The sequence below is a fragment of the Dicentrarchus labrax genome, unplaced genomic scaffold (genome assembly GCF_905237075.1).
Source record: "Dicentrarchus labrax unplaced genomic scaffold, dlabrax2021, whole genome shotgun sequence".
Classification (NCBI taxonomy): Eukaryota; Metazoa; Chordata; class Actinopteri; family Moronidae; genus Dicentrarchus; species Dicentrarchus labrax.
This window is the reverse complement of record NW_026136763.1, coordinates 40992-67500: the sequence shown is the minus strand read 5'-3', so window position 1 is coordinate 67500 and position 26509 is coordinate 40992. Positions and strand designations below refer to the sequence as shown.

Sequence of the window (26509 nt, the reverse complement as noted above, 5' to 3'; positions counted from 1 at the left end):
TTTTGAAGTAGATACGATAAATTCCCTAGGAGGAGTTCGCTCAAATACAAGGTGAAAAATTCACTGAAAATGACCACGGAACTCAAAATGGCTAACTTTGGCGGAAAGTCACAGACATGCCCTTCAACGTCCAGTCACAAATAGCACATTTAATCAGCAATGGTTTTTTTTCGCATCCGCATCCGCATCCTCTTCTGCATCCTCTTCTGCATCCTCTTCTGTGGACTCTTCTGTACTGTGACCCTTGGTGCTGGGCATGTGATGTCTCTTGCCTCGTCAGCACAGAAAGGCCTGATTTTTATAAATTATAAATTTTATAAATTCCACAACTCCGTTGAAAATGCTGCGGCTGATGAACCTAGCTGGCCGTGGCTGTGAGTGCTTCTTCCTTAACCGTGGTCTTGCCCCATTCTCCTCGAAGTGTTTGATTATATCGGTCAGGGTGTCTTTGCCAATTCTGAAAAAGGAAAACAAAGAAGTGTCACATCATGGGTCATGCTAACAGGCACCATGTCACCTGAATCTGGGTGTATACATCCAAACTGTTCCTCAAGTAGGCTAGTTGCTAAAGCATTAGCATCACAGTCAATTCAAGCAATTCAAGCATTATTCAAATTAATAGCAGATGCTCACATTACTAGCCAAAACCCCCAATTACAGCTTAGTTTCGATATGCATATTGTTTTAAAACAACAGCCTACATTGTTATTAGCTAGCTCAGTACTAAGGTATAAACATGAAAACAGAAAACATGAGATAACAGTTTGTAATCCCTGTGACTTTGACTGCGACTTTGAATGAACACATAACACAAAGTAGATAACTTGGATGTTAATGGAAACTCACCCCATAAGAAACTGAAAAGTATTCCTGCAGACTTCATTGCCTCCGATGGAATAAGTGGTTTCTCTTCTCTTTCTCTTCGTCTGGGGCTTTTTGGTGGATGTAGTCATGTCCGAAGTAACTACTGTGCGTCTGTTTGCCTCGAGATGTCCAATTATTCACATGTCCTGCCACTCTCTTTCGGCAGCTAGAGAATCCAACCGTATGCTATACATAAGCTCTGGAGAACGTTTGTTGCTGCACGAATGTCTCCCAATGAGAGAGTCCTCCTTTCTTCTTTCATAGCATTTGCAGTCAAAGTTACGGATTTTCTCCATTTCGCTGTCTTTATCCCCTTCACGTTACCGTAGATCAGTGGTTCTCAAACTTTTTTGGTCATTCCCCACTTCGGACAAGGGGGAATTTTCAAGCCCCACCTGCCCCCATCGTCCCAACACAATACTAATAAAATACGCAACAAGCTTAAAATGTTCCAATTCATTGAAGTAACAAGTAGTATCAGTATAGTAACAAGTTGTATCTAAATACAAACTATCTACATCAAATAACAGCAACGTCAAAAATAAAGAAAATAAAAGTGCAGCTGTGTCAAAATTTGTATCAAGTTCAAAAATAGATTATAATACATACATAAATATTTCTCGGGGTCTCATATCTAATGTTCTTTTCATTTAGACTGCATGTAGGCTAGTAATGACTACTTTGTTTGTGGGTGTTTTGTTTTGAATGTATGATCTTTGTTGTCATTAAAGAAAGGCATTGATAAAGCAGACATCCCAACCTGCAAAAAGTCATTTCAGGGAGGTTCGTTCCGGGGGGGTGGGGGTGGGGAGGGGAATTCCTGTTACACTTGCTGTTGCCCCCCGGGGGTGATCGGTCTAATAAGTGGCAACACACAGCTAAGGCTGGGCGATAAATCGATTTTATCGATAAATTCGAATTTAATTTAAACTCTCACTAATTTTGAAAAAAACAATAGTTTCTTTGTTTATGTGAATTCCTCCTCATCGTGCCTTCACACGGTCAGTGCTCGGGCCCTAATTAGTCTTACAGACTGGTGGTTGTGTGTTACAGACGGGTGGTTGGGTTGTTTGTTACAGACGGGTGGTTGGGTTGTTTGTTACAGACGGGTGGTTGGGTTGTTTGTTACAGACGGGTGGTTGGGTTGTTTGTTACAGACGGGTGGTTGTTTGTTACAGACAGGTGGTTGGGTTGTTTGTTACAGACGGGTGGTTGGGTTGTTTGTTATAGACGGGTGGTGGGGTTGTTTGTTACAGACAGGTGCTGGGGTTGCTACTAACTCCTGCAATGAGGCAAAACAGCCAATACAGTGGGCTGACACCTGTCTGTCGAGCTTTGCTGCCAAAAAGTGTCCTTATGCACCAAAACAATGAGCTGTTAACACCATATTATAATAGTAGCTACAGTGAATTTAATTAACAGTCACTTTAATAAACTACTTCCGTATGGTGAAGACATTTTAAGCTCAAAGGTCCAATTACTAATAACTGATTGAATCATTTGTAAGTGGACCTTTGAGCTCAGGTTATCTCCATGTTCAGTACTTAGATTTTGCCTGATTTAACAGTTTAACAACACTGATTCAACAAATCAGTTTAGTTATAAAGAAATGTCTCCACAGAGAGAGGAAGAGGAGTTGTGTTCCTGTCGACAAGCAGCTTCTGCTGTTATTTGTGTCAGGACGTCCTTGAGGATCCAGTCTCTACCAGCTGGGGACAGTGTATCACGTCACACTGGGACCAGTCTGGTTCACCAGGAGACGCCTCCTGTCCCCAGTGTGGAAAAAGACCCAGAAGAAGACCTGGACAGCAGACAGTGAGTCCAGCACTCTACATGATGTAGCTCTGTCTGCAACGTCATCATGTCTGAAAACTTGATTCAATAGTTTTATCACACAGTTCAGCTATTGAAGATCTTTTAAATATCTTGTCATTTTAAATCCAGCTTTCTGTTCTTGCACTGCACATAAAGTTTACAGTGATAACACAACATAACAACAGTCTTACATAGGGCTTCTAGAGAGAAGTAAACAAAAGACCGCCCATTTCTAGCTGACAACTGTGGATTTTGTCAGCTTGTCAACAAGTGGCCATCATTTTTTTCTCTGTAAAAAGCGGGAAGGGAACAGTCTTGCAGCTTGAGGCAGCTAACCCCCAAATTCCACCGGACACGGCAGCGACAACCCACTCACATCAAGCAGCACAGAGCAGATCATACTGACAGGAAGTCAAAAACAGTATAGAGAATCTGATACATTTTCAAAATACAATATTGCATGCAACATTGTGGTACCAGACCTGAAGTAAATCGGTCAGAGGCAGGTTAGAGGAGATTTTAAGTGGAGAAACACATTGTTGTGTATCCTTTTAAAGGACTAAATACACAAGTAAACAACGTATGGCAGGTAACTCTGAAATGCTCTTGGTGGGATTTGAAGACGCGCGTATCACAGAGCCAAACCACACAATGCAGACGCAACATTATAAAATCATTCCCAGTGGAATTTCAGAGTAAGACCCTCTACTTGCCTGTAGCAGTCAAATTTTCTTTATTTTGTCTCATACTCTTTTTAGTGAATGCTGGTCTGCAGAAGGTTTTAGATGAACATAAGATCAGTCTGAAGAGGAAATGTGAATGTGTGAATGAAAGAACTGATAAAACACGAAGTAGAACCCTCCTCAACAGGATCTACACTGAGCTCTACATCACAGAGGGACAGAGTGAAGAGGTTAATACCCAATGACAATGAGGTGAGGCAGCTGGAGACAGCTTCTGAGATGGAGACCCTCCATGACACTCCAATCAGGTGCCACGACATCTTTAAAGCCTTACCTGACCAACAGAGACACCTCAGAGTGGTTTTGACAAACGGCGTCAATCGCATTGGAAAAACTGTCACAGTGCAGAAGTTCACCCTGGACTGGGCAGAGGGCTTGAACAACCAAGATGTCAGTCTGGTGGTTCTGCTTTCATTCAGGGAGCTGAACCTGATCAAAGATGAGCAGTACAGTCTTCTCAGGCTGCTCCACGTTTTCCATCCAACATTACAGAAGGCCACAGCAGAGCAGCTCGCTGTCTGTAAACTTTTGTTCATCTTTGACGGCCTGGATGAAAGCAGACTTTCACTGGATTTCAAGACCAAGAAGGTTGTGTCTGATGTCACACAGTAATCTTCAGTCAACGTGCTGTTGACAAACTTCATCAAGGGGGAATCTGCTTCCCTCGGCTCTCGTCTGGATAACTTCCAGACCTGCAGCAGCCAATCAGATCCCTCCTTTATATGTTGCCAGGGTAACAGAAGTACGAGGCTTCACTGATGCCCAGAAGGAGGAGTACTTCAGGAGGAGAGTCAGTGATGAAGATCTGTCCAACAGGACATCAAGACCTCCAGGAGCCTCCACATCATGTGTCTAATCCCAGTCTTATGCTGGATCACTGCTACAGTTCTGGTCCACATGTTGACTACAGACCAGAGAGGAGAGCTGCCCAAGACCCTGACTGACATGTACTCACACTTCCTGCTGGTTCAGACAAAGAAGAAGAAGCAGAAGTATGATGAGGGACATGAGACGAGTCCACAGGAGCTGATGGAGGCTGACAGGGAATTGTTCTTGTTCATGTTCTACCAAGAAGACCTGGAGCAGTGTGGTCTTGATGTCACAGAGGCCTCTGTGTACTCAGGAGTTTGTACAGAGATCTTCAAAAGAGAGAGTGTGATCTTCCAGAAAACAGTCTACTGCTTCGTTCATCTAAGCATTCAGGAGTTTCTGGCTGCAGTCTACATGTTCCACTGTCACACCAACCGGAACACAGAGGTACTGGAGGGTTTTCTGGGAGAAGAACATGTTGATTCAACCCTAGACGTCTTCCTGAGGGAAGCAATGATGAAATCCATGAGGAGTAAAAATGGCCACATGGACCTGTTTGTTTGCTTCCTTCATGGCCTCTCTCTGGAGTCCAACCAGAGACTCTTAGGAGGCCTGCTGGGTCAGACAGACAACAGCCCAGATATCATCCAGAGAGTCATCGACAAACTGAAGGAGAAGAGCATTTATAATATCTCTCCTGACAGAAGCATCAACATCTTCCACTGTCTGATGGAGATGAACGACCACTCAGTCCATCAGCCGCTCATGTTAATGTGCTTTGTGATCTAAATGCATACAGTCTGTTTTTATAATAAAAATAAAATATTTTATTTTAAATGTTATATTCTCTGTATTCACAGACTTTTGAAATGTGAACTCTCAGAGACTCACTGTGAAGTCGTGGCCTCAGCTCTGAAGTCCAACCCCCATCTGAGAGAGCTGGACTTAGTTAGTGGAGTTACAACAACCTGAAGGATTCAGGAGTGAAGCTGCTGTCTGATGGACTGAAGAGTCCAAACTGTAGACTGGAGACTCTGAGGTCAGTTGATATGTTTGCTCTGTGTATATGTTACAAATTTAATAATTTGATTTTAAAGCTGCAGTTTGAAACATCACTGTAATATAATACCTATAGGTGTGTTTACATTAGTTTATTCAGCTGAAAATAAGAATTGTTGTGTTTTCTTTACCTTAGAATGTTTTTATCTACAGAGGGAGTGGGTCCTCTTCTGGTGGAGTCCGCCATGTTGAACCACCATGTTTCTACAGTAGCCCAGAACAGACAAACACTGGATCTAGATAGGAACCCATTCTCAATCCCAGGTGGTCAAATACAGATGCCTGTAGTGTTCAGTTTGTTGCAATCTGCAACTTCACCACTAGATGTCAGTAAATCCTACAAACTGGTCCTTTAAATGGTATAAGAAAAGTTTTAATAAGTATACATATACAGTACGTCTATATTTGTCTGTATATTATTATTGATGATAGAAACAGGATGAATGTGATCAGAGTGTAAAGTGTACAGAGCGTCGGTCTCTGATCAACAGCCTCGTCCTGCATCTGAAACCAAACAGCTGATAGAACAATGAAAACAGTGAATCTGTCAGAAAGAAGAATATTAAGTCTGATAGTTGAACTGATAAAAATACAGAATACAGACAGAGAATGTATCAATATATCAGGAAAACTCATCTCTGATCAATATTCACAGGAAATAATAAAATCTCTGGTTTTCCACAAACTTTCTGTATTTACTGTGTTCACTGTTTAGGTTTATTGTTCAGTTTATCCGCTGTTCTCTGCTCTTATTGATCAATAAAATATGAGTCAGTTTATTTAATAATGGAAAAGGGTTAAGGACAAATAGATTACATTTCAGATTAAGAGAAGCTTGTTGTCACGATTGATCCTGTTATTAAAATAATTGAGGATGAAGCTTACAGTCAGTCAGTCAGACAATTGACCTCTGCTATGGCGATGTTAAGAATGCATATAAAGCCCAGAAAAAAACACCCCTTCGTACTTCGGACCACAATTTTATGCACCTCATCCCTGACTACTGCACAAAGCTACAGAGAGATGGTGTTGCTAAGAAGCTGGTGAAAGTATTGGCAATAGTGCATGCAAGACATTACAGTGCTGTTTTGACTGTATTGGGAGGTGCTAATTCAGGGGATCAGCTCAGAGGAGGCTACTGATTCTGCCACCCACTACATCACCTTTTGGTGATTCAGTCTGGTTTCAGGAAACCAGACTGAACAAGTAAAACAAATAAAAGAAGCATTTCAGCTCCACTCGAACTCTACTGGAGCCCCACAGGGGTCAGTAAGCTCACCTGTGCTCTCTCAGTGAGAACTGGAGGACTGCACAGGATTGCTTTCACAGCTTGGAAAGCCTGCTCACATCTGGGTCAGTCTGTGGTAGCAAGGTTACAACAAAATGCCCTATAGTAACCTGCCAGTTACCTTAATATTAATGAGAGCTTTTTTCCACTCTTTGTATTTTACAGTTTGCATCCTGCATCCTGTTGGGTTCAAGTGTTTGGAGCTTCCATTTACTTCAGCTCTGAACAGATTATTAAACACTGAATGATTTCAAGCAGGAACATTGTCTTCTAATTTTTACATATTTTATTCTTTATTCAGATTTAGTGGCTGCAGTTTGTCAGAGATCAGCTGTCTTCTCTGGTCTCAGCTCTGAAGTCCATCCCCTCCCATCTGAGAGAGCTGGAGCTGAGCGACAACGACCTGTATGATTCAGGAGTGAAGCTGCTGTGTGGTTTTCTGGTACAGTCCACACTGTAGACTGGAGACTCTGAGGTCAGACACTATTTTTTATTTCTGTGCTGAGATGAATCTGATGTGAAAGTTGTGGTGACAGTAAAGTGCAGACAGGTTGATATAAACAGTATGAGGTAAAATCTCCTTCAGATTTGATGACATTAAAACTAAGATTTAAAGATTTCAAAATGACATCTGTATGTCATACTTGTTTACAATGCAATTGTTTCATTACACTATGCATTACTAGGAATGGAGTGCAAATATATGAGCAGATAATTAAACTTGACTAAAACTAAACTGTTCATGTAGCAATTAAATGTAAATAGTGCAAAAAGTTTGTGCGTTGTAGTTTGGAGTTTAAACCAGTCTTAGTCTGCGGGGGTTGGAGGTACTGGGTGCTGTGGCATTGTGGAGTCTGATGGCAGATGGAACAAATGAGCCTCCAAAGCTCAGCTTAATTTCTTCAAAAAGTCTCAGACGATTACAGACGTACAACAGTCCAAAAACAAGCAAAAACCCAAATAACCAGAGAAAACACACACAAGGGACAGCTGGAACATATTGACACTAGGAACAAAGACGAACTGGTACAGGGTGAATAAAATATGTATATGAAATAAAAATATAAAATATATTGTGAGGGAAAACGGGACACAGGTGAACATAATCAAGCCGGGGCAAACAATCAATGTGGAGGGGCAACAGAAAGACAAGACGTAAAGCCACACAACAAACGCTAAAATAAAACAGGAAGTAAATGCAGAAAACTCAAAACCATAACATAAACACTGAATGATTTCAAGCAGGAACATTGTCTTCTAATCTTACATCTTTTATTCTTTATTCAGATTGTGGTGGTGCAGGTTGTCAGAGACCAGCTGTTCTTCTCTGCTCTTAGCTCTGAAGTCCAACCCCTCCCATCTGAGAGAACTGGAGCTGAGCTTCAACAACCTGCAGGATTCAGATGTGAAGCTGCTGTGTGGTTTTCTGGAGAGTCCACACTGTAGACTGGAGACTCTGAGGTCAGACACCATTTTTTATTTCTGTGCTGAGATGAATCTGATGTGAAAGTTTTGCTGACAGTAATGTGCAGACATAAGGCTGATATTATTTGGATCCACACTGAGTATCTTAATGCTAAAGTCTGTTTTCTTCTTCAGTGCTTTAGTCCATTGACTGTGGCAGAGCAATGTTGAGCTCCACATTTAAAACCTTCATAGAACCAGAAGAATCTACACTGAATAATTCACTCTGAACCTCTTCAGCTCTGGATCTAATCTGATATTCCACATCATGGTTTTAACCAATGAGCATACATATACAGACATACAATGAGTAGTTCAAAATATATTCAGTATTTTAATTTTGCAACATTTATATGAAGCTGTATGATGTTTGGGACCAGGAAGCAGAGCTGCTGTCTTACACACTTCTCTGCTCTTTCTTTAGAACAGTCACCCACCCAAAACCCCATAGAGACTGTGTCTGTCCCCCGACCACCTAAATTATTTAAAGAAATACAAACAAGAGGAGTTCAACATAAAAATCTAATAAAAATTAAAACTAACTCCTCAGTAGCACAAAATAAGAGAATGAAATGTGGGCTGTTAAATATCAGGTCTCTGTCCTCTAAAGCTGTTCTAGTGAATGAATTAATATCAGATTATGATATTGATTTACTTTGTCTTACTGAGACCTGGTTGTCCCACGAGGAGTATGTTAGCCTAAATGAATCCACCCCCCCCAGTCATATTAATACTCACATTCCTCGAGACACTGGCCGAGGAGGTGGAGTAGCAGCCATATATGATTCGAGCGTTTTAATGGACCCTAAACCTAAACTAAATTATAATTCATTTGAAAGCCTTGTTCACAGTCTTTCTCACCCAAACTGGAAAACACTGCAGCCAGTTCTATTTGTTATAGTGTACCGCGCTCCTGGACCGTACTCTGATTTTATATCTGAATTCTCTGAGTTTTTATCAAGTTTAGTCCTTAAATCAGATAAAGTAATTATTGTAGGTGATTTTAATATTCATGTGGATGTTAACAATGACAGCCTTAGTAACGCATTTATATCATTAATAGACTCAATTGGCTTCTGTCAGAGTGTAAATAAACCAACTCATTGTTTTAATCACACTCTTGACCTTGTTCTATCATATGGCATTGATATTGAACATTTAATAGTCTTCCCACATAATCCTTTCCTATCTGACCATTATTTAATAACTTTTGAATTCATGCTATTGGATTATAAGCCATTAGGCAAAACTTCCTACAGCAGATGTCTATCTGACAGTGCTGTAGCTAAATTTAAGGAGGAGATTCCTTCAGTGTTTAATTCAATGCCATGTCTGAATTTAACAGAGTCCTATAACGACTTTAGTCCCTCTGAAATTGATAATCTTGTTGATAGTGCTGCAGGCTCACTACGATCAACATTAGACTCTATCGCTCCTATAAAAAGGAAATTATTAAAACATAGGAGACTAGCACCTTGGTATAACCACCAAACCCGCCAGTTAAAGCAAATAGCTAGGAAATCTGAAAGGAAATGGCGCTCTTCCAAATTATCAGAATATCGCTCAATTTGGCAAGATGATCTTAAGATTTATAGAAAGGCCCTCCGTAATGCCAGAGGAGCCTATTACTCAGCACTAATAGAAGAAAATAAGAACAACCCTAGGTTCCTCTTCAGCACTGTAGCCAGGCTGACAGAGAGTCACAGCTCTATCGAGCCACATATCCCCATAAACTTAAGTAGCAATGACTTCATGAGCTTCTTCTATAATAAAATTATTACTAACTAAAATTAATCACCAACTGCCATCAACAGTTATCAGTGGCTCTCCAAGTTCAGGGACTTCTGTCAATGTAAACTTAGATATATATTTAGACTGTTTTTCTGCTATCGATCTTCATCAGTTAACTTCAATCATTTCTTCATCGAAGCCATCAACCTGTCTGTTAGACCCGATCCCAACTAGGCTGCTTAAAGAAGTTGTTCCCTTAATTGGCACTTCTTTACTGGATATGATTAATCTTTCTTTATTATCAGGATATGTACCACAGTCCTTTAAAGTAGCTGTAATTAAACCCCTTCTTAAAAAGCCCACTCTTGACCCAGGGGTTTTAGCCAACTATAGACCAATCTCTAACCTCCCCTTCCTTTCTAAGATTCTGGAGAAAGTAGTCGCCAGAGCTGTCTCTGTGCTATGATGAACTCTAAATCCTGACTGAAAATCCTCAAATAAACTATTGTTATGTAAAAAGTCACACAACTCTCTGGCGACTACTTTCTCCAGAATCTTAGAGAGGAAGGGGAGGTTAGAAATCGGTCTATAGTTGGCTAAAACCCCTGGGTCAAGAGTGGGCTTTTTAAGAAGGGGTTTAATTACAGCTACTTTAAAGGACCGTGGTACATATCCTGATAATAAAGAAAGATCATATCCAGTAAAGAAGTGCCAATTAAGGGTACGACTTCTTTAAGCAGCCTAGTTGGGATCGGGTCTAACAGACAGGTTGATGGCTTCGATGTAGAAATTATTGAAGTTAACTGGTGAAGATCAACAACAAGTGCTTGCTCATGGTGGTACTGTTGGGTCTCTGTAATTAATGTTAAAGAGTTCGGTCTAGACCTGCTCTATTTGAAAAGTGTCCTGAGATAACTTCTGTTATGAATTGGCGCTATACAAATAAAATTGAATTGAATTGAATTGAATTGAAGATCGATAGCAGAAAGACAGTCTAAATATATATCTGAGTTTATATTAGTCAAAGTTCCTGAACTTGGAGAGCCACTGATAACTGTTGATGGCAGTTGGTGATTAATTTTTTCTCTAATAGTAATAATTTTATTATAGAAGAAGCTCATAAAGTCGTTGCTACTTAAGTTTATGGGGATATGTGGCTCAATAGAGCTGTGACTCTCTGTCAGCCTGGCTACAGTGCTGAAGTGGAACCTAGGGTTATTCTTATTTTCTTCTATTAGTGCTGAGTAATAGGCTCCTCTGGTGTTACGGAGGGCCTTGCTATAGGTTTTAAGATTGTCTTGCCAAATTGAGCGATATTCTGATAATTTGGAAGAGCGCCATTTCCTTTCAGTTTTCCTAGCTATTTGTTTTAACTGGCGGGTTTGGTGGTTGTACCAAGGTGCTAGTCTCCTATGTTTTAATAATTTCCTTTTTATAGGAGCGATAGAGTCTAATGTTCTTCGCAGTGAGCCTGCAGCACTATCAACAAGATTATCAATTTCAGAGGGACTAAAGTCGTTATAGGATTCTGTTAAATTCAGACATGGCATTGAATTAAACACTGAAGGAATCTCCTCCTTAAATTTAGCTACAGCACTGTCAGATAGACATCTGCTGTAGGAAGTTTTGCCTAATGGCTTATAATCTAATAGTATGAATTCAAAAGTTATTAAATAATGGTCAGATAGGAAAGGATTATGTGGGAAGACTATTAAATGTTCAATATCAATGCCATATGCTAGAACAAGGTCAAGAGTGTGATTAAAACAATGAGTTGGTTTATTTACACTCTGACAGAAGCCAATTGAGTCTATTAATGATATAAATGCGTTACTAAGGCTGTCATTGTTAACATCCACATGAATATTAAAATCACCTACAATAATTACTTTATCTGATTTAAGGACTAAACTCGATAGAAACTCTGAGAATTCAGATATAAAATCAGAGTACGGTCCAGGAGCGCGGTACACTATAACAAATAGAACTGGCTGCAGTGTTTTCCAGTTTGGGTGAGAAAGACTGTGAACAAGGCTTTCAAATGAATTATAATTTAGTTTAGGTTTAGGGTCCATTAAAACGCTCGAATCATATATAGCTGCTACTCCACCTCCTCGGCCAGTGCCTCGAGGAATGTGAGTGTTAATATGACTGGGGGGGTGGATTCATTTAGGCTAACATACTCCTCGTGGGACAACCAGGTCTCAGTAAGACAAAGTAAATCAATATCATAGTCTGATATTAATTCATTCACTAAAACAGCTTTAGAGGACAGAGACCTGATATTTAACAGCCCACATTTCATTCTCTTATTTTGTGCTACTGAGGAGTTAGTTTTATTTGATTTTTATGTTGAACTCCTCTTGTTTTTATTTCTTTAAATAATTTAGGTGGTCAGGGGACAGACACAGTCTCTATGGGGGTTTGGGTGGGTGACTGTTCTAAAGAAAGCGCAGAGGAGTGTGTAAGACAGCAGCTCTGCTTCCTGGTCCCAACTCTGGACTGTCAGGTTTTAGAGATAAACTTCGCCATATTTCTAGATAAGAGAGCCGCTCCATCCAAAGTGGGATGGATGCCGTCTCTCCTAATCAGACCAGGTTTTCCCCAAAAAGGCTTCCAGTTATCAATGAAGCCCACATCGTTTGCTGGACACCACCTCGACAGCCAGCGGTGGAATGACGACATGCGGCTATACATGTCATCACTGGTCACATTGGGGAGGGGTCCAGAGAAAACTACGGTGTCCGACATTGTCTTAGCATAGTTACACACCGACTCCACATTAATCTTAGTGACCTCCGATTGGTGTAAACGGGTGTCGTTACCGCCGACGTGGATAACAATCTTACTGTATTTACGTTTACCTTTAGCCAGCAGTTTTAAATTTGATTCAATGTCGCCCGCTCTGGCCCCAGGGATACATTTAACTATGGCCGCTGGCTTCACTAACTTCATGTTTCTGACTATGGAGCTGCCAATAACCAGAGTTGGTTCCTCAGCGGGTGAATCGCTGAGTGGGGAAAATGTATTAGAAACATGAATGGGTTGGTGGTGAACTGTGGGCTTCGGCATTTTAGTCTTCCTTCGCTCAGTCACCCAGCCTCCCTGTTTTCCCGGCTGCTCGGGAACTACCGGGGGATCTACCGGAGGAACTACCGGGGGATCTACCGGAGGAACTACCGGGGGATCTACCGGAGGACGGCTAGCAGAAGCTACCTTTGGTCGGACTGCACCGGCTACTGGGGGCTGGCTAACCATAGCGGCTGAAGATAACTCTGTTATTGCCGGATTCCTCATTTAATGTCAAAACGTGGGGTTGTGCCAGAACTCAATTTAATAGAACAGTTACTATTAGCATATAAGGTTCGAATAGCTTTGCTAAAGAAATGCCCAAAACCAAATTTTTCCAAAGAACTAAAAATAAACTGATGTTCAACTGAATCAAAGGCTTTGTAAAAATCTAAGAACAGGATATAACTGTTATCAGTGATTAATTCAGAATAATCTAACAAATCTGATACCAATCTGATGTTATTAGATATGTGTCTATTATTCATGAATCCAGACTGTGATTCATCTATGACAGTATCCAAAACTAGTTTAAGCCTTCTGGCAAAAGCAATTGCCAACACCTTATAATCATTGTTTAAAAGACAAATGGGGCGCCAGTTATTAATAAGCAGTACATCCTTTATAGGTTTCGGAATAAGTGTGATTAAGCCTTGTGTTAGTGTTTGAGGGAGCAATTCATTATCTATGCTTTCTGTGAAAACCTTCAATAAGAATGGGGCTAGTTGTTCCACAAAAGCTCTTTAAAATTCAGACGTGAATCCGTCCACACCGGGAGACTTGTTAGGTTTGAGGCTACTGGTGGAATAAGTTATTTCCTGTAAAGTCAAAGGAGCATCACATATATCTCTGTCTACATCATTAATATTATTCACCTCAATAGAATCTAAAAAGGCAGATGCACTCCTTTCACAATATTGAGAGGTATATAACTTGCTATAGAAGTTTGAGCAGTATGTAGCAATTAGCTTGGGGTTATCACATATAGTATTATCAATTTTAAGTTGCTGGATAGAATTAGTTTTGGTATGAGATTTTTCCAACCTAAAAAAATAGCCCGAATTTTGTTCTCCCTCTTCCATCCAGTTTTTGCCTCGATCTAATAAAGGCATCCTTTGCTTTTAGCATATATAAGTTGTCAAGCTTACTCTGATATTCAGCGAGGTTTTTTTTTTGTCTGTAGAGAGATAATCCGGGGGCTTTTGACAAAGGGAGGTTATGATAGATACTATCTCGTCTTCCTCTGAACTTCTCAGTTTGGCTAGATCAGAACTATATTTCCTTAAGTACTTAGCAATTTAAAATTTCATAAGTTCCCACTTGATACAATATTTATTGACAATTTGAGCCTCAATCCAGTATTTCTGAATAAGTCTTCTAACTTCATCTTTTACATCTTCATAATTTAAAACTGAACTATTCAATTTCCAATATGAAGAACAGTTATGACAAGCAGAGGATAGAGGGATGATAATATGTATAGCTTTATGATCTGTTCACGGTGTAGCCAGAATTTGTGTTGTTGTATTCTCTTTAAGACCTCTGGACATCAGCCAATAATCAATCCTAGATTGGGAGGATCCCGCCTTGTTAGACCATGTGTATACTCTGTCAGTCGGAAATATTTCTCTCCAAATATCTATCAGATCAAATCTTTGCATGAAGAGCTTTAAATAGCAGCTTACATTTGTGTTTTGTCTTGATGGCCATTTATCTAATACATTATCATTAAAAGGAAGGCATTAGGGAACTTGTTAAACCATATCATATCTCATTCTCTACTTTACTGTTATATCCATTAACATTAGTGACAATAAAATACACCCGTTAAAGTCAATCACTTGACATACAAAATGACCATTAATATCAATATCTGAGTGCACTATGTTACCTGTATTAGATAAATAGCACGTGAATGTGAACTTTGCGTCAGCGGAACGTCACCGGAAGGAACGTTGGTGCGGTGTCGGTCGGAAGCGTTTGAACGGGACACCGAGTGACGACAGAAGCAGCCGTTGTAGCTGAAACTCCGCGAGGAAGATGAGCACCAAACAGGTGACCTGCAGGTGAGTCTGTCTGTCTGTCCCCGGTCTGTCTGTGCCCGGTCTGTCTGTCTGTGCCCGGTCTGTCTGTCCCCGGTCTGTCTGTCTGTTTGTGACGGCGTTAGCCTCGTGCTAATATTGTTAGCTGTTAGCTGTTAGCTTGTGTTCCGTTTGAAGTAACGTCAGAAGATGTAAATATGTGAGATCAGATACACTCATAGAAAACATCCACACTGACTCACTGACTCACTCACTGACTCACTCACTCATTCATTCATTCATTCATTCATTTCAAGATGGTATTTCAAAGATGGTCCCAGGATGTTAGAAGAGATGTCTGTCAGTGAGGACAATGGGGACAGAGTGTGTCAGTGAGGACAATGGGGACAGAGTCTGTCAGTGAGGACAATGGGGACAGAGTGTCACAAAAGGGGGGTGTCTGTCAGTGAGGACAATGGGGACAGAGTGCTGTCAGTGAGGACAATGGGGACAGAGTGCTGTCAGTGAGGACAATGGGGACAGAGTGTGTCAGTGAGGACAATGGGGACAGAGTGTGTCAGTGAGGACAATGGGGACGGTGTCTGTCAGTGAGGACAATGGGGACAGAGTGTCACTGAAGACAATGGGGACGGTGTCTGTCAGTGAGGACAGTGGGGACAGAGTGCTGTCAGTGAGGACAGTGGGGACAGAGTGTCACTGAAGACAATGGGGACAGAGTCTGTCAGTGAGGACAATGGGGACAGAGTGTCACTGAAGACAATGGGGACGGTGTCTGTCAGTGAGGACAGTGGGGACAGAGTGTAGACAGTGGGGACAGAGTGTCACTGAAGACAATGGGGACAGTGTCTGTCAGTGAGGACAATGGGGGACAGAGTGTCACTGAAGACAATGGGGACGGTGTCTGTCAGTGAGGACAGTGGGGACAGAGTGCTGTCAGTGAGGACAGTGGGGACAGAGTGTCACTGAAGACAATGGGGACAGAGTCTGTCAGTGAGGACAATGGGGACAGAGTGTCTGTCACTGAAGACAATGGGGACGGTGTCTGTCAGTGAGGACAGTGGGGACAGTGTCTGTCAGTGAGGACAATGGGGACAGAGTGTCTGTCAGTGAGGACAATGGGGACAGAGTGTCACTGAAGACAATGGGGACGGTGTCTGTCAGTGAGGACAATGGGGACAGAGTCTGTCAGTGAGGACAATGGGGACGGTGTCTGTCAGTGAGGACAATGGGGACAGAGTGCTGTCAGTGAGGACAATGGGGACAGAGTGTCACTGAAGACAATGGGGACGGTGTCTGTCAGTGAGGACAATGGGGACGGTGTCTGTCAGTGAGGACAATGGGGACAGAGTGTCACTGAAGACAATGGGGACAGAGTCTGTCAGTGAGGACAATGGGGACAGAGTCTGTCAGTGAGGACAATGGGGACAGAGTGTCACTGAAGACAATGGGGACGGTGTCTGTCGGTGAGGACAATGGGGAGAGAGTCTGTCAGTGAGGACAATGGGGACAGTGTCACTGAAGACAATGGGGACGGTGTCTGTCAGTGAGGACAATGGGGACAGAGTCTGTCAGTGAGGACAATGGGGACAGAGTGTCTGTCAGTGAGGACAATGGGGACAGAGTGTCTGTCAGTGAGGACAATGGGGACAGAGTGTCACTGAAGACAATGGGGACGGTGTCTGTCAGTGAGGACAATGGGGACAGTGTCTGTCAGTGAGGACAATGGGGACAGAGTGTCACTGAAGACAATGGGGACGGTGTCTGTCAGTGAGGACAATGGGGACAGAGTGTCACTGAAGACAATGGGGACGGTGTCTGTCAGTGAGGACAATGGGGACAGTGTCTGTCAGTGAGGACAATGGGGACAGAGTGTCAGTGAAGACAATGGGGACAGAGTCGTCACTGAAGACAATGGGGACAGAGTCTGGCACTGAAGACAATGGGGACGGTGTCTGTCGGTGAGGACAATGGGGACGGTGTCTGTCAGTGAGGACAATGGGGACGGTGTCTGTCAGTGAGGACAATGGGGACGGTGTCTGGCACTGAAGACAATGGGGACAGTGTCTGTCAGTGAGGACAGTGTCTGTCAGTGAGGACAATGGGGAGAGAGTCTGTCAGTGAGGACAATGGGGACAGAGTCTGTCAGTGAGGACAATGGGGACAGAGTCTGTCAGTGAGGACAATGGGGACAGAGTCTGGCACTGAAGACAATGGGGACGGTGTCTGTCGGTGAGGACAATGGGGACGGTGTCTGTCGGTGAGGACAATGGGGACAGAGTCTGTCAGTGAGGACAATGGGGACGGTGTCTGTCGGTGAAGACATTGTGGACGGTGTCTGGCACTGAAGACAATGGGGACAGAGTCTGTCGGTGAGGACATTGTGGACGGTGTCTGGCACTGAAGACAATGGGGACAGAGTCTGTCAGTGAGGACATGGGGACAGTGTCTGTCAGTGAGGACAATGGGGACAGTGTCACTGAAGACAGGGACGAGTGTCACCAGGACAATGCAGATGTCACTCAGGACAATGGGGACAGTGTCTGGCACTGAAGACAATGGGGACGGTGTCTGTCGGTGAGGACATTGTGGACAGTGTCTGGCACTGAAGACAATGGGGACGGTGTCTGTCGGGGAGGACAATGTGGACGGTGTCTGGCACTGAAGACAATGGGGACAGTGTCTGTCGGTGAGGACAATGGGGACAGTGTCTGGCACTGAAGACAATGGGGACGGTGTCTGTCGGTGAGGACAATGGGGACAGAGTCTGTCACTGAGGACAATGGGGACAGTGTCTGTCAGTGAGGACAATGGGGACAGAGTCTGTTGGTGAGGACAATGTGGACAGTGTCTGGCACTGAAGACAATGGGGACAGTTTCCTTCACTGAGGACAGTGTCTGTAAGGTCAGTCAGTACAGTAGCTCACTGTGTCTGTACTGGGTTGTCACGTTTTCTAAAAATCCAGTTGGAACAAATAGACATGAAATAACTAATAAATGTATAACAAAAACAAATATACATATTTATTTATATATTTTTATTTATTAGTTATTTAAATATTTATTTATACATATAAATAAAAAAATAAAAATATAAATATATATATATATATATATATATATATATATATATATATATATATATACAAAAACAACTTCCCTCTCACCCTCTTGGGGTGGTATCTGTGTCATCCTCAAGCTCGGGTCCTCTACCAGAGGCCTGGGAGTTTGAGGGTTCTGCGCAGTATCTTAGCTGTTCCTAGGACTGCGCTCTTCTGGACTGAGGCTTCTGATGTTGTTCCTGGGATCTGTTGGAGCCACTCCCCCAGTTTGGGGGTCACTGCCCCGAGTGCTCCTACTACCACGGGGATCACGCTCGCCTTGACCTTCCACATCTGCTCCAGCTGTTCTTTCAACCCTTGGTACTTTTCAACCTTTTCGTGTTCCCTCTTTCTGATGTTGGCGTCTGCTGTATGGCCACATCTATCACCACCGCTTTCTTCTGCTCCTTGTCTACCGCCACTATGTCTGGTTGGTTGGCCAGGACCTGTTTGTCAGTCTGGAAGCTGAAGTCCCACAGCACCTTGGCCCTGTTGTTCTCAGCCACCTTCTGTGGTGCGGCCCCTTGGGATTTGGGTTCTTCTATTCCATACTGGGTACAGATGTTCCTGTACACTATTCCAGCCACTTGGTTGTGTCTCTCCATGTACGCTGACCCGGCTAGCATCTTACACCCTGCTACTATGTGCTGGACTGTCTCAGAGGCATCTTTGCATAGTCTGCACCTTGGGTCAGATCTACTCTTGTAGATCTTGGCCTCTATGGCTCTTGTACCTAGGGCCTGTTCTTGTGCTGCCATGATCAGTGCCTCTGTGCTGTCTCTGAGTCCAGCCTTTTCCAGCCATTGGTAGGTCTTCTCCATATCAGCCACTTCTTTAATTTGGTGGTGGTACGTGCCATGTAGGGGCTTGTCTATATATATTCAATTTTTCAATTCAATTTTATTTGTATAGCGCCAATTCATAACAGAAGTTATCTCAGGACACTATCTATATATCTATATCTATATATAGATATATATAATGTATAAACACATCTACTGTTATCATCTGTCCACCAAACACTGGGTGTCTCTTAGTTTTCTCCATCTAACCAAACTGTCTGTCCTGTGTCCTGCTGCTACCAAATAAATCTAAAGTTTCTGTCCTCCAGTGACCTTTAACCCTTGAGGCACCTTTTAAAACGAGCATACAAATTTGAACCTGGGGACCCAAAATGGTCCCTCATAAAAGTGTAATAAAAATGTCATATAATGATATTTTTTTCCACTTTCACTGCATCAAATCTTTTCAGCCACTTCAGACCTAACCAAAGATTTTTATAGTTTTAAAAATATTTTTTATTTTTTTATGCCCCTTTTGTCATAAGATGTCATGTGTCTTTTGCGTGTGTTCACAATTCAAGGCATAAACCACTGATTTGAAGTTTCACATGCATGTGGCTGTGGCTCAGAGGCTGAGCGGGTTGTTCCTTAATCGGAAGGTTGTGGGTTCGATCCCCGGCTCCTGGTGCCATATGTCGAAGTATCCTTGAGCAAGATACTGAACCCCCAAAATTGCTCCTGATGCCGTGCATCAGTGTGTGAATGTGTATGAATGTTAGTTTCTGTTCGATGGACTTTGCCATCACTGTGTGAAATGTGGCACGTAGTGTAAAAGCGCTTTGAGTGGTCGGAAGACTAGAAAGGTGCTATACAAGTACAGGTCCATTTACCATTACCATTTGGCGCACTTTTGACCAAACCCTTCTGTGCTGTGGGCACCAGACACACTGCCTCTGCTTTCTGGAGGGCTTGGCTGTGGCTCCTCCTCCTCCTCTTCCTCCTCCTGACCATGGACCTGGCTTCGGGCAAATGGCAGGGACTCTCCATGTGTCGGGGACCATAAGATTTCCCCATTTTTTTTTATCTCCATGGAGAGTGTCATCCTCCATTTCCAACTCTAATTCCTCCTCCTCCTCTTCCTCCACTGAGCTGCAGGGCACTGGCGGGAACCTGGCTGTAATATAGCCTCCTGCAACCCTGCATACTCATATGGGGACATAGTTTTATAGTAAAAAAAAGCCTGATTTCCTCATATGAGGACATCATTTTATGTGAAAACTACAAATTGTTCAAAAACAATGCTTGTTTTTACATCTATCAGGTCCTACTAATCCAAAATAGCTAGGAGAAATTGAAAATGCACCCCAAACAAAAGCTCAGGTCTCAGGAGGGTAAAAGAACATTGAGTGGTCTGAAGACTAGAAAGGTTCTATACAAGTACAGATCCATTTACCATTCCAACTATTCTCACACACTTCTAACATTCACCTGCATAAACAGCCTATACCAAGCATCCAATAGGAGAGAGGAGGCTCTCTCTTGATCAGGAAAAAACATAAACAGCTCATTTGGCCTTTGATTCAAATTTCTCTCTCTCTCTCGCTCGCGCTCTCTCTCTCTCACTCACTCACTCACTCACTCACTCACTCACTCACTCACTCACTCTCTCACCACTCACACACACACACACACACACACACACACACACACACACACACACTATTTTATATCTCTCCCAACATACCAAGACCATTTTTATGGTGTTTATTGCCATGCATTTTACAAGGTAAGAGAACTAGGCCTCCATTGAAACTTTATGTGATGAAACTCTGGTGCCCCTGACCTAAAACCTGTTTTCCATGTATTTTGAAGGTAGTGGCTTGGATTTATTAGGTATTCATGGGAAAAGCATTATAATATGTCAAGATTACAGTATATCAAAAATATGTGGGAGTCAATGTGTCCAAGTTGGGCCCGAGGTGAAAGGGTGTAGGTATAGATAATGATAATTGTATAGTACACCTTACAATAGAGGGGATCATGGAAATTTAAAAATAATAATAAAAAACAAATCCTGGCCAAGTTTCATACAGTTAGCCTTTAAACGGATATAGAGAATCAAACAAGTCAAAAAGGCAGAATGTACACGTTTGGTGCCTCAAGGGTTAAACTAGAACCAGCTGTCGGTCCCACATTACTCCTGTTCTCACATCCCTCATTGGCTTCCTGTAAAACTCAATTATAAGATCTTACTGATTACATATAAAACACTTCATGACCCCCAGTTACATTTCAGATCTCCTCCGTCCTCATGCCACTCCTCGGCCTCTTCACTTCTCAAACCTCAACCTTTTATCCATTCCCCGCTCTGACTGTTAAACTTTCAGCCCCAACATCGTGGAATCTTCCTCAATCACTCAGATTCACTCAATCTGTGGTTTTAATCCTCTACAGACCTTTTATAGATCTCCTCTGTCGTCTCTCTTTTAATTTATTCTTCCCTCTTGTTTTATCTTCCTTTGTTTGTATTTACATGCTCCCTATGTTTGATTGGGTATGGTTACACACTGATGTTTATTTGTTGTTGGTAAAGCACTTTGGATCTGTGTGTTAAAAAGGTGCTATAGAAATAAAGCTTTACTTACTTACATCGTACCAATGTCTGACTCCACTGAGGATCCACTGGAACCGGTGGTTCAAGCTAACATTAGCAGTCCGCACATTAGTTGTGGTTGTAGAGTCGAACAGGACGTTTCCCTCCATTTTTCCAACAGCAGAACATTAGGGCTCAGTTCACTGACAGGTGGACCTGCTGTAGGTCAGTCTGATAGTGGAGCATTAATAATATAATAATACATTAATAATAATAATCTAACAATACAATAATAATAATAATAATAATAGTACAATATTAATAATAATAAAATACAATAATAATATAATAATAATACAATATTAATAATAATAAAATACAATAATAATATAATAATACATAAATAATTAAAATACAATAATAATACAATAAAGACAATACAATATTAATAATAAAAATACAATAATAATAATACAATATTAATAATACAATAATGATAATAATACTATAATGATGATAATAATAATAATAAAAGCTGCAAGCAGTGTTGGGCGGGACCTTGCACTCCACGCAGCTCGGGGTGTGCTGCGGCCGCGTCACGTTCCGTCATAATTGAAAAATGAAAATGTCACGTAAATCAAATCAAAGTTGCCACGCAGCGCTTACTTCCTGTTGCCAGTAGGTGGCGCTATCACTATATCTGAATATTGTCATGTAGATGTGTTCAGGGCGGGACTCTTATCAAACGTGAAGTTTCATTGAGATTGGACCACGTACACTTAAGTTGTGAGTACTATCTGTTTGGTGTCAATCGGACATACCAATGTGGAGAAATGCTCCACTTCCTTTTTTGACGAAAAATCTACAGGAAGTCTTAATTTTATAACGTTTTTTTTAAATATCGAAATACTTTAAAATACTTTTTTTGCCAGGACGGTCTCCAGATGCTACATAAAAAGTTTTGTGTGAATCTGACAAAAGCGCATTGATGGAACACGAAAACGTAGTTATTGGACATTTCCCGCTCTAGCAAAAAACAATTATAGGCGGAAGTGGGCATCGCCTATATGGGGAGATTCAGCTCCATTCACCGAACGTGTGGATATAGGGTTTTTGAATGTGTGACAAACTATGCGGGAGTTATTAGCCTAAACACACTTTTCTTAATAGTAGCACCACCTAGTGGCCGATCTGAAAGTGACGCATAGATTATAACGTTTTTCACCAGGCCTGACAACTTTGCTAAATAAAATTGAGCTTTCATATATGTTCAGGGGGGCACAAATGCAGTTGAAGGGGGCTAAAAATAATAATAACTTTAGCAAAAACAATAGGGACCTTTCAGTGGATACTGGCTCGGTCCCTAATAATAATATATAAATAATAATAATAGATTTGTATGGATGCAGTTTATTTAACCTAAAGTTAAACAGTTTGAGACAAACATGACTCAGGTTCCATACTATATAAACTTATTGATCAGCAAACATTCAGTCAATGTAGATAATGTCTAAAGCATCTATACTGTTTCTATGGCAACTGCTAATGAACTGTCAATCACAGAGCAGGTTTTTTCTGTTGCTATGGTGATGCATTTATTGAAGGCTGGGGATTCTGCAGCAGGTGTAACAGGTGTACTGTGTTTCAGGTACTTCCTCCACGGTGTGTGCAGGGAGGGCAGCCGCTGCCTGTTCTCTCACGACCCGACCAACAGTAAACCCTCCACCATCTGCAAGTTCTACCAGAGAGGAGTGTGTGCCTATGGAGAACGCTGCAGGTAACACTCACCTGACAGGTAGCACTCACCTGACTGACGGCTAGCACTCACCTGACTGACGGCTAGCACTCACCTGACTGACGGGTAACACTCACCTGACTGACGGGTAACACTCACCTGACTGACGGGTAACACTCACCTGACTGACAGGTAACACTCACCTGACTGACAGGTAGCGCCTGTCATACCCTTTTCTATAACCAGCTAGAGGTGAAGCAGTAACGTCACTTCCTGTTAGTGGTTACATCACTTCTTGTGTGCAGGTACGACCACATCAAATCTTCATCCAGAGGAGGAGGAGGAGGAGCTTCAGAGGATCAGGCAGGTGTAGGAGGAGCTGGGGGCGGGGTTTCAGTCAGAGGTGGAGTGAAGAAGACCCTGGTCCTCAAAGAAAGAGGTGACTGACACACTCAGACACATCGGCCATGTTGGAAATGTTCACCTGCAGAGTTTAGTAGGGTGTCACTTCCTGTATGGCTGCCTGTAAGGTGTCTCAGCTGTCTGTAAAGTGATGTCTCATAATGGGTGGGGCCAGAAAGGTTTATACGCTCGCTGAATTATATTCAAACAAATGGATCTTTAGTTCTTTACTGTGATGGAGCTCCTCAAGGCAGCGTGCTCGGCCCACTGCTGTTCACTCATTCAATAACAAAAGTACAGATATATATTTTTATAAATGTGCTGTTATATATATATATATATATATATATATATACTATAACTGTCTCTCTGCCTGTCTGTCTCTCAGTCCTGCCTGTAGACAGTATGTTCGGGGGTCCAGGAGACAGTTTGGGGTCAGAGGTCACAGCAGCAGCAGCAGCAGCAGCAGCTCCTCAGTCGTACGTGGACGCCATCAGGACGGGTCTGGAAGCTTCAGCGCAGGAACAAGGTCGGATACAGAAAAATACCATCTTCTGATTGGCTGGTTGTTGACTGTGATGTAATAACAACTGTTCTCTCTGCAGCCCCTCCCCCAGTGGGCGGGGCTTACCAGGACCTCCCCCAGCTGTGTCCCTACGCTGCCGCAGGGCACTGTTACTACGAAGACAACTGCACGTATCTCCATGGCGACCTGTGTGAGGTGTGTGGGCTGCAAGTGCTCCACCCCCACGACCCTGAGCAGAGGAGAGCGCACGAGAAGGTGTGCACGTTCTTTTAATTTCTTTTAAAATTAGTTCAATTCAGTTAATTTATCTCATTTAATCTATTTGATTTCTTTTCATTATTTTAATGTATCTAATTTCATTTATTTAATCTGTTTTAATGTATCTGATTGAATTTAAAGGGACAGTCCGCTGGTTCTGTGAATCATCCTGTAAACCTGCAGCTCTTCTTTCTTTGAGATTATTTCATCACTTTGTTACAGTTACAGAACGTTTTCATCTCTCCTACTACCTCCTCCTGTCTCCCTCCTCCTCCTGTCTCTCATCCTGTCTCCCCCTCCCCCCCTCTTACTGTATTGTAATAGACCCTTAATTCACAGCACTTATTATAATAAATGATTATAATTCATATTCTGTTTGTACAGGCCAGTTTTTATCGGCTGTAACACCTGTCTGTCTCTCTGTCTGTCTATGTTTCTATCTCTGTCTGTCTGTCTGCCTACAGATGTGTCTACTAGCCTTTGAGGCTGACATGGAGAAGGCGTTTGCAGCCCAGCTGAGTCAGGACAAGGTGGGTTCATTCAGACTGCTTAGGTTGTTGTTGTTGTTGTTCTTGTTGTTGTTGTTTAGTACCAGTAACTCTTGTTGTTGTATTTTGTTGTTGTTGTTCAGGTGTGCTCCATCTGTATGGAGGTGGTGGTCCAGAAGGTGAACCCGTCAGACCGGAGGTTCGGCATTCTGTCCTCCTGCTGTCACACCTTCTGTCTGTCCTGCATCCGAAAGTGGCGCTGCACCCGAAACTTCAGCAACAAGATCATCAAGTAAGAGTTCACAGAGTCCGGGACCGGATCTGAGAGGATCATTGAGTCTGGGGCAGGGTCTGAGAGTCTGGGACAGGGTCTGAGAGGGCCTGGGGCAGGGTCTGAGAGTCTGGGACAGGGTCTGAGAGGGTCTGGGAGTCTGGGACAGGGTCTGAGAGGTTTCTCTGTCTCTCAGGGCATGTCCAGAGTGTCGAGTCGCCTCAGAGTTCGTCATCCCTTCAGTCTACTGGGTGGAGGACCAGGACGATAAGGACCACCTTATAGAGCTCTTCAAGTCAGGAGTCAGGTAAGCTTCCTACACTGTGTTCCAAATTATTCTGCATATACTGTTCTTGTTCTTTTTCTTACTAAATAGTCGATATAATTCAGTCAGATTTTTTATTCCTCAACAATTATATGGTAATCTGGATTTTATTAAACACAATTACCAATGATGACAATGCTTGCTTAATAATGTGGAACAACCTCCTTAAGTAGTTTCCCATTAATTAGACTACCTGGAAGACTAATGTAGACAAACCTGTCTGAGACTGATGTCACGATCTAAACAGACAGGAAGCAAACAATTAAGAGCTTCATTGGAAAAACAAAAAATCAAATGTTTCTTTAATTCAAGTCATATTTGCTTAGTCATTTGGAACACAGTGTACACACACAGTCTGGATCAGGTCTGATCTGTCTTTACTCTGTCTTTATTCCGTCTTTACTCTGTTCTTTACTCTCTGTCTTTATTCTGTCTTTACTCTGTCTTTACTCTGTCTTTATTCTCTGTCTTCATTCCGTCTTTACTTTCTTCTTTACTCTGTCTTTACTCTGTCTTTATTCTGTCTTTGCTCTGTCTTTATTCTGTCTTTACTCTCTGTTTTTACTCTTTCTTTATTCTGTCTTTACTCTCGGTCTTTACTCTGTCTTTATTCTGTCTTTACTCTCTGTCTTTACTCTGTCTTTACTTGCCGTCTTTACTCCGTCTTTACTCTCTGTCTTTATTGTGTCTTTACTCTCTGTCTTTATTCTGTCTTTACTCTGTCTTTATTCTGTCTTTATTTTGTCTTTATTTTGTCTTTACTCTGTCTTTATTTTGTCTTTACTCTCTGTTTTTACTGCCTTTATCTACTTTGTCTGTCTTTATTCTCGTCTTTACTCTGTCTCGTCCTTTCCTTTACTGTCTTTATTCTATCTTTGTTCTGTCTTTACTCTCTGTCTTTACTCTGTACTCTGTCCTCTCCATCTTTATTCTGTCTTTACTCTGTGTCTTTACAGTCTTTACTCTGTATTTACGCTGTCTTTCCTCTTTCTTTAGTCTCTGTCTTCATTCTGTCTTTACTCTCTGTCTTCCCTCTGTCTTTATTCTGTCTTTACTCTGTGTCTTTACGCTGTCTTTACTCTGTCTTTACTATCTTTTTTTACTCTCTTTCTTCAGTCTCTGTCTTTACTCTGTGTCTTTACTCTC

General features: G+C 42.1%; 1 protein-coding gene across 1 annotated transcript in view; it reads left to right on the top strand.

Annotated features, from left to right (window-relative positions):
• mkrn2 (makorin, ring finger protein, 2) overlaps window positions 1-26509 on the top strand; it is a 35423-nt gene that overhangs the window by 2165 nt on the left and 6749 nt on the right. Inside the window, exons 2-13 of the mRNA XM_051393781.1 lie at window positions 2545-2679; window positions 3671-3812; window positions 4626-4790; window positions 5186-5271; window positions 7867-8040; window positions 23007-23135; window positions 23399-23532; window positions 23884-24024; window positions 24101-24276; window positions 24744-24809; window positions 24911-25059; window positions 25235-25345. Coding sequence (XP_051249741.1) covers window positions 2545-2679; window positions 3671-3812; window positions 4626-4790; window positions 5186-5271; window positions 7867-8040; window positions 23007-23135; window positions 23399-23532; window positions 23884-24024; window positions 24101-24276; window positions 24744-24809; window positions 24911-25059; window positions 25235-25345 — 1608 coding nt within the window. The remainder of the gene's footprint in view (window positions 1-2544; window positions 2680-3670; window positions 3813-4625; window positions 4791-5185; window positions 5272-7866; window positions 8041-23006; window positions 23136-23398; window positions 23533-23883; window positions 24025-24100; window positions 24277-24743; window positions 24810-24910; window positions 25060-25234; window positions 25346-26509) is intronic.